Source organism: Dermacentor silvarum, unplaced genomic scaffold (assembly GCF_013339745.2).
Source record: "Dermacentor silvarum isolate Dsil-2018 unplaced genomic scaffold, BIME_Dsil_1.4 Seq889, whole genome shotgun sequence".
Taxonomy (NCBI): domain Eukaryota; kingdom Metazoa; phylum Arthropoda; class Arachnida; order Ixodida; family Ixodidae; genus Dermacentor; species Dermacentor silvarum.
This window is the reverse complement of record NW_023606931.1, coordinates 46,357-59,736: the sequence shown is the minus strand read 5'-3', so window position 1 is coordinate 59,736 and position 13,380 is coordinate 46,357. Positions and strand designations below refer to the sequence as shown.

The 13,380-nt window shown below is 46.8% G+C and overlaps 1 protein-coding gene across 1 annotated transcript; it reads right to left on the bottom strand.

Annotated features, from left to right (window-relative positions):
* Positions 1–5,921: 5,921 nt before the first annotated feature.
* LOC119435751 (tol-Pal system protein TolA-like) lies at positions 5,922–12,845 on the bottom strand. Its single transcript, XM_037702474.2, has 3 exons — positions 12,429–12,845; positions 8,430–8,579; positions 5,922–6,207 (listed from the first exon to the last, which is right to left on the bottom strand). The coding sequence occupies exons 1-3, from the start codon at positions 12,496–12,498 to the stop codon at positions 6,032–6,034; spliced, it is 396 nt and encodes a 131-aa protein (XP_037558402.1). The 5' UTR covers positions 12,499–12,845; the 3' UTR covers positions 5,922–6,031.
* Positions 12,846–13,380: the final 535 nt, after the last annotated feature.

Genomic DNA, 13,380 nt, shown 5'->3' with positions numbered 1-13,380 from the left:
TATGTCTAAAATACAGACAAGAAGAACTGTTTGTGAACAAAAGCTTCGCGTATCTGCGCCTCAATACGTATCAAGTGGTCAGTAGTGGATCGACGCTCGCGAAAACCACACTGGTATGGATCAAGCAGTCTGTTTGATTCTAGGAAATGTAATAGGCGACGGTTTATCATTTTTTCCAAGATTTTGCAGAGACAGCTTGTTAGCGCTATGGGCCGATAACTCGATACAGAGGATGGATCCTTCACCTGCTTCAGGATAGGGATCACTATGGCCTCTTTCCAGGCAGAGGGGATCTCGCCGGAGGTCCATATAGAGTTATACAGACAGACAAGGGTTTTCTTCGTTTCAGAGGGTAGGTTCTTCAACATTTCATATAATATGCGGTCAGAGCCTGGGGCAGATTGGTTGCAACAGGCGAGTGATGCATGAAGCTCTGCTAAAGAGAAAGGTAAATTATATGGCTCGTTCCCGGTGCTCTTTCGGTCTAGTTTTTGTTTTTCTATTGCTGCTTTGTATTTTGTGAATTCTGGAGAATAGTGCGATGAACTCGACACATGTTCAAAATGTGCACCCAGGTGGTTCGCTTGGTCTTCCAAGCGGTCGCCCTGTGTATTTACCAAAGGGAGTGAATATGTTTGTCGTCCTCTCACCTTGTTAACCCTGTTCCATACTTTGGCCTCATCTGTATACGAGTGTATACCTGACAAAAACTTCTGCCAACTCTCTCTTCTGGCCTGTCGGCGCGTTTTCCTGCCTTGTGACTTTATCTTCTTAAAGTTGATAAGATTCTCCGCAGTAGGTGAATCACGCAGCAACCCCCACGCTTTGTTCTGTTTCCTACGAGCGTTCCTACATTCGTCGTTCCACCATGGGACACGGCGTTTGCATGCCACACCACTTATTTCGGATATGCATTTAGAAGCGGCATCAATTATGAAGGCAGTGAAATACTCTACAGCAGCATCAATTCCTAACGAAGACATGTCAGCCCAGGAGATATTGCTAGTAAGAGTTCGAAATTTCTCCCAATCTGCTGTATCAACCTTCCATCGAGGGGCTTCTGGTGGAGACTTATTTTCTGTGGTTGTTCTCAGTAATATGGGGAAGTGATCGCTCCCGTAAGGATTTTTGGTAACTTCCCATTCAAGTTCAGGAAATAGACACGGGGAAGCTATGCTAAGGTCAATAGAAGAAAAGGTTCCGTTTGCAATACAGTAAAATGTAGGTTCCTTCTTATTCAGGAGGCACGCACCAGACGAGAAAAGAAATTCTTCAACAAGACGACCTCGCGCATCGATACGAGAGTCGCCCCACAGACTGCTGTGCGCATTGAAATCGCCAAGAACAAGATAAGGTTCTGGCATTTCGTCTATAAGGGACTGAAATTCATGTTTGTGTAAGTGGTAATGTGGGGGAATGTAAAGCGAGCAAATGGTGATGAGTTTGTTCAGAAGAACAAGTCGAACTGCCACTGCTTCGAGGGGCGTTTGTAGCTGCAAATGTTGACATGCTATGCTTTTGTGAATTATAATGGCAACACCGCCTGATGATGCGATAGCATCGTCACGGTCTTTACGAAACGTAACATAGTGTCGGAGAAAGTTTGTATGTGTTGATTTTAAGTGCGTTTCCTGTACACACAGCACTTTTGGATTGTGTTGGTAAAGAAGTTCTTGGATATCGTCGAGGTTCCTAAGAAGGCCTCTGACATTCCATTGTATAATTTGTGTATCCATAATGAAATTAAATTGGTGCTGTGTGTACTAAAAACGGAAGTATTGCCTTAGATTACAGAGCTCTTTCCAGGCCCTGTAACGCGGGATTTGTCCTTTCTGAAGCGGTCGAGGGAGCCTCGCGGCTCCTTAGGCGCTTGGTGCGCCGTCGGGATGGGTGTAGTGTCCATTGCCTCTTGAGAGGCGCCGGACACGCGCTCTTGCGAGCGAGAAGTTTCGCGAGAGAGTCTCGCCGCGAAGGACGAGACATTTGTGCCCACCAGCCCGGAGGTCGATGGGGCTGCCTTTGGGCCTGAGCTGCGCCGGGTGTTACCACAGCCAGCAATGGCCGGAGAGGGTGAGGCAGCCTTGACTGCACCCACCGTGGGAGCTGCTGGTGGGCCTGCGGGTTCGCTTCGCGTAGCGCAGGCTGCCACCGAAAGCTGTTGTGGTGCCGGCAACCCTAGGGTAACCGGGCCTGTTTGCTGGTTAGGTGGAGTAGACTTAGCTACTTCCACCCTGGGGGCAGGAGCCACAAGCGACAGCTCGCTGCGCGCGGGCTGGGCAGGTGGCAGTAGCCGCTGCGACGCTGCCCCTTGACGCGCTGCATCAGCGTAAGTGGTCGTGTGGAATGGTGAGCATCTTTTGCGTGCTTCCCTGAACGATATGTTTTCACGGACTTTCAGTGTTAGAATTTCTTTCTCTTTTTTCCAGCTTGGACAAGACCGGGAGTACGCTGGATGGTCACCATCGCAATTTACGCAGTGAGGTGTAGCCTCGCAATTGTCTGAGGCATAGCCTTGTACTCCACACTTGGCACAGGTGAGTCGACCACGGCAGCTCTGCGAGCCATGGCCGAATCTTTGGCATTGGTAGCATCGTCTAGGATTTGGGATATATGGTCTTACTGCTATTTTTGTGTAGCCTGTTTCGATGCTTTGTGGCAATTCGCTCAATTCAAAGGTAAGTATCAGATGTTTCGTGGGGATTTCTTTGTTGTCCCGTCTCATAACGATGCGCTGCACATTCATGACGTGTTGCTCCTTCCAACCTTCCAACAACTCGGTTTCAGATAGGTCGATGAGGTCTGCTTCGGATACTACCCCGCGTACTGTGTTCATGGAGCGATGCGGTGAAACAGTAACTCGGACATCACCAAAAGTCACAAGCTTGCCGAGTCTGTTGTGTTGTTCCTTATCACGTAGCTCAAGCAGAAGTTCCCCGCTTGGCATTTTGGTGACCTTATAGCCAGAGCCTAGCGTGTTCGTCAAGGTTTTCGCAACCACAAATGGGGATATGGTTCTTGCTAGTCTTTCCGTTCTCTCACTATGTACTACTTGATATCGGGGGAAGATGTCTTTAGGCCGGGTGAACAAATTCAGAAACTCATCGGTGCGTCCCCTCTTCTGAGGGAGACGATCAAGAAGTCGCGGGCGTTCCCATAACAATTTTGTGTTGTTCAGCAGCAATGGCAGCCACCCACCACGGAGTCCAACAAGGGGACGCTACAGCACTTCACGTGTAAGGCTGCAGGCGCCAGCCGTACATTGCTGCTATAACCTCATATAAAAACCCAAGAGAGGGCACCTACACAAGGTTAACCCAAGCCGCCTATGGAAAGTGTGGAAGTAACAGAAGAGAAGAGGTGACAGGACAGTGAGGACAGAAAAATAGAGAAGAAAAAGATCGGAGAGGGGGACAGGAAAAGGCGACCACCGATTTCCCCCGGGTGGGTCAGTCCGGGGGTGCCGTCTATGTGAAGCAGAGGCCAAAGAGGTGTGTTGCCTCAGCCGGGGGGCCTTAAGGTCCGAACACCCGGCATCGGCTCAACCCCCAGGATCCCCCTTTCCCCAGACACGGCTAAGCCGCGCACGGCTACACGCGGGAGGGTCCAACCCCCATGTGCTCGGGTACGTGGTGTCGCAACTCACCAAACGCCTGCTCACGCAGACGCCCCTGCGGGGGGGAGTATATCTCCATTAGACATCTTTGATGTTTTGTAGGTTGGTCCGAGTTTTTGTGTTAGAATCTTTGCCATCAAAATGGGGAAAGCTTCCTCGCGAAAGTGTTTCCTACACTGTGGATCGCATAGTACTTTACAAACGTTGGGACATTGCTTCTGAAAGTAAATTCAAATGATGCAACGGTGCGCCCTCTTTTATGACGGCGATCTGGTAAGGGAGGGAATGACGATTCCATAGAGTTTCTTAGATATTCGACGGCGGTGTTAGCCACCCACCTCCGAGCCCAACAAGGGGACGCGGCAGGTTTCGAGAAACCTGCAGACGCCAGCTATACGCCACCACTATCACCTAATATATATACCGAAGGTAGGATATAATACACAGGGTCAACCCTTGCCGCCAGGAAACAGAAAAAATGGAAGAGAGGAGGAGACAGGAAAGATTTAAAGTGAGAGAGAAAGAGGAAGATTGGAGAGAAGGATAGGAAAAGGAAACTACCGATTTCCCCCTGGTGCGTCAGTCCGGGAGTGCCGTCTACGTGAAGCCGAGGCCAAAGGGGTGTGTTGCCTCCGCCGAGGGGCCGTAAAGGTCCAAACACCCGGCATTGGCTCAACCCCCAGGATCCCCTTTTCCCCGGACACGGCTAAGCCGCGCACGGTTAGACGCGGGAGGGGCCGACCTTCGTGTGCTCTGGTCCGTGGTGTCGCAACACACCAAACGCCTGCTGACGCTGACGCCCCTGCGAGGTTTTCCCAAGGGGAAGGTCAACCCAGCTTTCTTTATAAGGATAAAAGGAATTGACATTGAAAAACTTTGAATTACATCTGCTCATTCTCTGGATTCTAATCGACTTCAGTAAGTCGTTCAACTCTATTAAGCATGAACTTTTATTAAAGAAGCTAGAGTACTACAGTATTCGTGGCATTACTTTAGATATGGTCAAATCTTATTTAAAGCAGCGGAACCAAATTTTTGAAATAATCACATCTGCTCCCAGATCAAGGAAATAAAATTTGGAGTTTTCTATAGGAGCATACTGGGACCCCTTTTTTCAATCTCTAGGTAAATGATCTTGTTCTTAAGGATAGTGAACCAAAATATGTAATCTACGAAGAAGATACTACCACGGTATTTCCGTCGAACAATATTGCGTCTAAATTTAACCGCAAATTCTGTCCTTGTTAAAATATATAGATGGTCACAGGACACTGGTTTATAAATTAACATTGACAAAAATTAAGCTATTTGATTTCAAGAAAAAATAATGTGTGAACTTAGATATGGAAATTTTAATAGGCTCTTCAAGAACTGAACTTGTCCGCTCTGCGAAAACGCTCGGTGTTCTTTTTTTTTTGATAGCCATATGTGATGGAGGACTGATCATATAGACTTCCTTGCAGGAAAAGTTGCGCAAGTCGCTAGAATACTTTTCAGTTTAAAACAGCTTCCACGCAATGTCAAAGTTGTCTTATACAATGCTGCCTTCCTGAGGCACATACGTTACTGCTGTCTCGTGTGGAGTACGACGTCTGCTACCAACAGAAATTTATTATTCCTACTTCAACGAAAGGTAATTCATATATACTATTTGTGATGTTCGATTAGATGCTCATACTCCAACTCTCTTCAAAAAGTTTAAATTACGCTGCACTCTCTGTTAGACTTCAGGCGGTCGTTATCCTATCGTAAAGACGAGAAGCAAAACCAGTCATACATCACGTCCTTAACGCAGGCAACTAGAAACAGAACAGAATACAGCACATGATCACCTGTGCATTAGCATGTGCCACATCCTCGCATTTACTATGCTTTTCAAATGTTACATCATCTCTGTTAAACACACTTATGCACAGCAATATCCATGTCACTTCTTCTCCTGTTTCGCTTTTGCATGAGTTATTCAGCGATATTTCAACATGACTGAATTTCTTCCATCATTTTTTTTACTGCTTCCGTAGCTCTTGTGTAAACTGTGCAGTTCGTGACTTTTATAGTTTGTAGTGTTTTCTTATATTGCATTTCTTTTCGCTAGCACCATTCCAAGCCAACAATGTCTTGTATTGTATTATATTGTATTGTATTGTATTGTTCGTGTGCTCGGTCCTGAATCAGACCCTGTGCCAGCCGCTGCTACCCTCAGTATGGGTTTTAAGGCCCCTCAAATTACTGTGTGCCACGCTTTTCTTTAAATCCTCATTAAATTTTATGTTTATGGAAATAAAGGCAATTCAACTTTTAAGCAAAGTTTTTTGTTGCTTTACGGACGCTCCCGTTTATTGTTCATTTGCTTCTGCTGCAGCTACGCTGCTGCTAGGATCCTGCTGCTGCTAGGCTTCTGCGGCTCCTAGACTGCTGCTAGGCACTCCTGCCTGCTGCTGCGGCGGCGTCGGCGGCTGTCTTGTTTGCTGCTGCTTCGGCGTCGGCGGCTGTCTTGGCTGCTGCTTCTGCGGCATCGGCTGCTGTCTTGTCTGCTGCTGCTTTTGCGTCGGCGGCTGTCTTGGCGGCGGCCTCCTCGGGGGTTTCTCTCTTACCTAGAAATCGGTTACACGTCACATGACGTAGAACGTACACCTGTATGGATACACCTCAACTCGCCACGCGTGTCGACAAACGCCAATTGTACATCGACGTCGTCCACGTGTCACTACTGCGTCAACGTCTCAGAGTGTGCAGTTGCATGGAATTCTGTCAGCATTCCGGCATGGCGTACGAGAGGTGTAGCACAAACATAAACATTACATGACTAAACTTTGCACACGAAAATATTGGTGGGCCTGTAAAAGTTTGCTCTTAGGTGACATTTTTGATGATGTATGCCTACGAGCAGTGTGGCATTATTATCAGCAGCAGCGTATTGTTATATCCAGTGCAGGACGAAGACCTGTGCCAGCGATTTCCAATTACCCCTGCATTGCCTCAGTTGAACCCATCCTATGCCTGCAAATTTCCTAATTTCCATCGCATCACTTAATTCTCTGTACTCCTCGAATGCGTTTTCCTCTCCTGGTGTCCCTTCTGCAACACTCAATAGATCAACTGTTATCGGTGCTCCACACTGCATCACCTGCCCTGTTCTATTTCTTCCTTTTAATGCCAACTAGAGCATCGCCTACCCCAGTTTTCTCGCTAATCATTACCGCTGTCGTCTTATCTCCTAAAATTACGCCTTTTGTTTTTCGTTCCATCGTTTCTTGCGCGGTCTACGTCTTCAAGTCTTTTCATTAACCTTCAACTCCCTGCATCATGAATTATTGTCAGTAGAATGCAATGCTTTCCTGTTCAAGGGTACAGTGAGTGTTGAGAACAGTGAAATAAGATCTGCCAAAGCGTTTGCCTGTACACGCGCTTACGTCACAGAGCACAGTGACGACAACATTATGAAAGCATGCCTTACGCCACCGTCAGAGCAAAACAGCAGAGCTAAGTTCGCACCTCTTACGTGTGTCTGCGGTGCAGCCCGTTACAGTTACCACCAGCAGGACTACTCATGTTACCACTTGATTGCCTGCCGATGTTCGTCTTCGCTTTCCTTCCAACAATTGGGGCAACTACACGGCTGCTCGCGCTTTTTCTTCCGTCACCAAGGCCCAGCAGATGTAGCAAATCGACCACGCAGGTATTAAAAAAACATCGATTATTTTCTCGCACACATTGCTGCAAGGGTTACGAACGGAAGTAACTCATATCTCCCTAATGGGACGTTTATGCGGCTTCAAAATGTTGCTCTCCGTGCTGCCCAATCAAGCGTTACCTTACGAAACATATTATCGTGCAGTAATGAGTTACGCTAGCAATGTACTGCTGATATGCAATAGTCTCGAGTATTGGGTTGCCCTCCTCTAGGACGAGGTGACGTGGCTCCAGCACTCAGAATCAGAGTAGTGGCAATTTGGCCGCGTTCTGATGTCTACGAAGGAAGCCACTAATTGAAACACGGCAAGTTGCGAAATTGATGCAGACGCGAATAAACGCAAATGGGTCATACGCGAAACAATGTTACTCTTTCTCGCTTTGTTTCGTTTTTTTTCTTTTTCATCTATATACCATTGGATTTGCCTGCGAATTGACTGCTTACAGATTATTTGCTCAAGGCTATTATTACATTCTGTTCTCAGTACAGTGTTAACGGAAACCAGTATTGTGAAGAAAGAACAAAATTGAACTAAAACATGCAATCACAAAATAAAATAAAATATAATCTCAATTGCACCCGTGTTCACAATCCAAAACGTCGTATTGTTAATAAAAGGCCCACAGGAACCCGATAACGTCCAATGAATATTATATGTTTTATTTTTTGTTATGGTTTTCATTTCTACTTCTACTAGGATAACAGCACCATGTAATTTCAAGTACTCGCTGACAATCAATCATTTATGCTCTCTACTCAACACGGTGTATTTTGACATACTATTGATCACATTTAATAAGAAGTGAAGCTCCTTGAAGTTTCAAATACATTGATGGCAACGCAAGAAATGTTTCATATAAACACAAAACTCATTTCTGTATGAAACGGGACTGTTCCTAAATGTGCGGATGTCTAAATGTAACTGCTCTAGCGTTTTCTTTTTTTTTCCTTTTTTTTCCATTTTTTTTCCTTGTCACCGCACCGTCGAAATGCGGTCGCTGTGGCCTGGTTGGAAGTTGCGAGCTAGAGCTCAGCATTTGAACGCCATGCCCACTGGGCTACCACAGCAGGTTCTGCCTGCCGTCGAAACAGAGCAAACAAAGGCCGTGACGTCGTCCTTACCACGGGCTCCTTCCGTCCTAGGTGCTGCTGCTGCGCGGCCGGCGGCTGTGTTGGCTGCAGCTTCTGCGGCATCGGCTGCTGTCTTGTCTGCTGCTGCTTTTGCGTCAGCGGCTGTCTTGGCAGCAGCCTCAGCGGGGGTTTCTCTCTTACCTATAAAACGGTTACACGTCAAATGACGTAGAACATACATCTGTCTGCGTACACCTCTCCTCGCCACACGTCTCGACAAACGCCAATTGAACATCGATCTCGTCCACGTGACCTTACTGCGTCAACGTCTCAGAGTGTGCAGTTGCATGAAATTCTGTCGGCATTCCGGCATTGCGTGTGAGAGGTGTAGCGCAAACATAAGCATTACATGGCTAAAATAACCCGCCGCGGTGGCTTAGCGGCTATGGCACTGCCCTCCGGATGAAATGACTCCGGATGAAATCCCGGCATTGGCGGTCGCTTTCTAATTGGGGCGAAATGCGAACACGCGCGTGGGCCGTGAATTGGGGATGCATTAAAGATCCCCTCAGGTGGTAAAAATTTCCGGAGTCCCACACTACGGCGGGCCTTATAGTCGGATACTGCTTTTCGCATTTAAAACCTCTGTATATAGGTATATGTTTAGGCATGATCGGAATTTTGACCTGTGTGGTGCCTAAACATAAACATCTGGCCCACCATGTCAATGACATCCCCGAAACAAGGGAACAGCACGTCACCAGATGCAAGTTCAGTGTTTTGTCCGTAGTGGGAGAAAAATGTGATACCAGAGCATCGCACGCACATATTGGTTTGAGATCCAAATTCGATGAGACTGGTCAAATAACAAATCGAGACAACAAATTCGCGTATAGGCTGCCTAAATCTGAAGCATTGTCCTTGATTGACTGGATGTTATTGATCGAAGTTCATGTGAGCCGAGCGTTCAGTCAGTAAACGACCCTATGTACAGTAGCCGCAACTCTCCTGTAGCCAAATCACACGGAAGAGTCCTCATTTGTATCCATCTTTCTCTCGAGAGACACCAGTAAGTGATGTTCTTCCTCACATGCGAACCGAAAAGAATATTTGACAATTTCAAACAGTGAATTCTCGAACCCAATACGAGTCAAATAGCGCGGACTATTGCACGGCTATTGTAAATTTCGAATAATCACACACTGTTCCAGGAGTACTAAGACTAGCACCAGTTTAGAGATCTCTGTCCTGAGATCTCTAAACTGGTGCTATAGAAATAAGTTATAAAAGGCAAAGAATTTAACCAGGGGCCGTATTCTCTAACGCTTCGGTTTATGAAGGATTCGGTTTGGCGGTGGCGTCACATTGGGGCGGTCCGTTGACGTAATGAAAACGAGTGAAAGGACAGAGACCAATCGACGCGAAGGTTTCTTTTTGTGGCAGTGAACGTCACAAACCGAGTAAAAATATAGCGTTTACGAGCGCTTCTTGGTAAATAAAAATAACTTGTTCATGGTATTGATGATGTTTACGCTTTTCATCATGAAACGTGTGTGAGTTGTACTGGCGGTGAGTGACTTAACGAATTTTGTTTACTTCGGTTGACCCATTTATGCCGCTAGGTGGGACGTCGTACGCTAACGTTGCGTTGCGGCCAAAATACACACTCAAGTTCCTCACACAGTCGGAGCGCTGTCTCTTTTGAGAATCTGAATTGTCGCCGATATCCCTCGTCTGTCATCTAAAAGGGGTCTTGTCGACGTCGAGGTTGTCGTTGTCTATCACGGAGGCTCGCTAAAAGCACGATAACAGGCGCCACAGGCACCGCACACGCCGTCATTTTGCTCCGAGTGCCGCGATCTCACCCGTGCACACGGCACGCACAGGCTCTGCACACGGCACACCGCGCTTCGGATCAGACCGAAGCAGCGCGCGCTGCGTCGCATCGTAGCAGACGACAAATTCGGTTTCCGCGTGACTGACATATGCGTGACGTCATCAAAAAATGCGTTCGCGCCCTGAGGCGATGGCGTCACCCAGGCGGCGACCAATCACTGCACGCAAACCGAATCCTTCGAAAACCGAAGCGTTACAAAATACGGCCCCAGATTAACTGTCCGGTTGGCTACTCTGCTCAGGGGGAAGGGCAAAGGCCAGAACAGAAGACAAAATAAGAACAAAATTCATCTGAACAAGCGCGGGGAACGCAACTGACAACGACTACAGTTTTTTTTTTTGTTCAGTTCCGGTGGTGTTGCAAAACACACTAGTACTTTCAGAGCAACTCGGGCCGATGTCAGCTGGGACCAAGGTACAAGAATTATCTTTTCCGTAACAGGATCGTTGTCAAGCTTGTCGAACATTGTACAGAACGCTTTGTTGGACCACTGAAACGAGTACAATCACAGAGACGGTACGCAGTTATTTCTTCGCGCTCACAAAGTTCACATTCGTGACTTTTGGCCGCTGCAGAAGGAGTAGGCATTGTTTAATTCTACTCCATGCCATAAACGACATGTTAGAGTTACGTCCTTAAAATGTGCAGCCTCATACATCGGCGTTCCAGTTGACCATTTCTCAGAAGCCACCCTGTACCAATTTTGGGCGATATTAATTCCAATTTTGCTACGGCAATGTACCTTTTAGCAGATTTGGGGGCCGGATATGTCAAGAGTGGTGGTAGACTTAGGAGTTTTTCAACGCAGTTTCGCAATTTTGATAAGCGTGCTAAGCGAATCATTACAACTGGATGCCTAGACATAACGATTTCTTATGCACGTATAATTCCAGCTTCTTCCAAAATCCACCTAAACAGGCGGAACAACACTTTCTCCCGTAGGCTATTTAAAAATCGGATTTGAACAAAAATAGAATGGGTGGTAGCACCAAGTTCGTGATTATACGAAGCCCTCTGTAAAATAAAGAAAGGGCCTTTGGGCACAACATTCAGTCAGAAAAAATTAAAAAACTTAGTGATGTGGCGAAGTGAAATGAACGCTTAAATATTTTTACGCTCCTGAAGCAGTAGTTATGTTGTAGCAGTGAAGTTGCAGAAAAATTAAAGAGGTGAGGCTACATATTAAAGAATGTATTATAATGTCATGTCCATCAAAAGCTATAGAAGAAAAATGAACAAAGTCCGATGTGCCGTAATGACTAATTTAGCAGAGTCTTGGAACGACGGAAAAAAATAGATTATGGGATTTTACGTGCCAAAACAACGATCTGATTATGAGGCACGCCGTAGTGGGGGACTCCGGAAATTTGGACACCTGGGGTTCTTTAACGTGCACCTAAATCTAGGTACACGGGCGTTTTCGCATTTTGCCTGCATCAAAATGCGGCCACCGTGGCCGGGATTTGATCCCGTGGCCGGGATTCGATCCCGCGACCTCGTGCTCAGCAGCCCAACACCACAGCCACTGAGCAACCACGGCGGGTTTGGAACGGCGGAAAACTGAGGGACTTAGTAAATGCCTATCTGCGGGCGAGCGAATGATCGGGCATCAAGATGCCCTTTGCATTTATACGTACCTACGGCCTTTTTATAAGTTTGTAATGGCTTCTTGAGTAAACCACTTACAGAGTGCATTGAAGTCAGCACTTTATTCGCTCACAGATGGCACTTATCTTTGCGTTCATTCCTCTCTCCCAATCTTACTTCTCGGTTATGCTTCGCTAAAGCTTCACCTTGGCATGGTACTCAACAGTTGAAGACCCAGTTAACTTTACAAAGTGTGCAGCTCCAGCTTCTACAGTAGGCATTCATCACCTGGTAATGCTTCGCCCAGGAATGCTTGATGCTCGGGAGAAAGATTCTCAGAGATGCCAAGCTAAGAACAAATTAAACACTGATAAATGTGTCGGCATATGGACGACATGTTGGCTAAGCCACTATTGAAATTTAAGCATGAGGAGCGAATTCATGCTTTTATTTAAACAAGCATCTGTGCCGTAGGGCTAAGATTCTGAGAAAAAAGAAGTCTGAGAATACCTAACTAAACGAAGAAAGAGGGTCAACGCAGGGATTAACCGAACCAGAAAACTCACCATAATGTTTTGCTGTGGTGACAGCCAGGCAAATAAAGCCGAAGACGGCAACCAACTGCAAGAACTTCATGTCTGGATGCAGAGCTGCTCCCTTGTCTATCCTTGTATATAGTAAGGACAGGTTAGACTGTCGTCCGGTGAATGCGACCCTGTTTCAGCGAACTCAGCACCAAATCTGTGGTCTCTCTGCACGAACTCGCTTGCCTATACCTTTTACGGGACGAGACACCTCGGGTACACCGCGGACACGGTGAAAGCTGCCTACAAAGCTGTCGTGCGTTGATGTCTCCTTTGACGATGAGGAAGGCGCAATGAAGAAGGCGCATGCTCAATGCGTTCTTTTATATTCATCACAGCCATCTTTATTTTCATCTGCGCGGCTGGTTAATGCGTCTGGCATGATGCAGCATTAAAAAACCGGTGAGTCTACCTGGCGCCAGTGCCTGTACAGTTGTGGGCGGGGACAGACTCGCGGTAGCTGTCGGCGTTCAGACTATTCTCGTACGATGCAGTAGAAGGAACTTCTTTTTTCATGAAAAACAAGTTACATCCGGTGCGTCGCACGAGAACGCCAGACGAATCGTTCGAGTGCGTGTAATACAGATGGCGTTTTTCTGCATACCATGTACATGCGTACGCTCTTGCAAATTTTTTATAACATCACGCAAACATCAAGCACACGGCGTTTCAGCTGCCTTGTGTAGAGGCGAAGGGCCGCGGGATCGGGGAAAGTATGCCCGAATGTGCAGGGTAATTTCCACTTCTAATGTATTCTAAGCATAGTCGACAGCTGGGCGAGCTGCTACTGATTCATCTTTTTTAACAAACGGCGTAGTGGGACAGGACACGAGTAAACAAGTGAGACAGTTGCGTGCGCACTAACAACTGATTTATTGAGAGCACGTTATCTATCCACCTAAAATAGTCTCCGGCCTAGGGGACGTGTCACCAT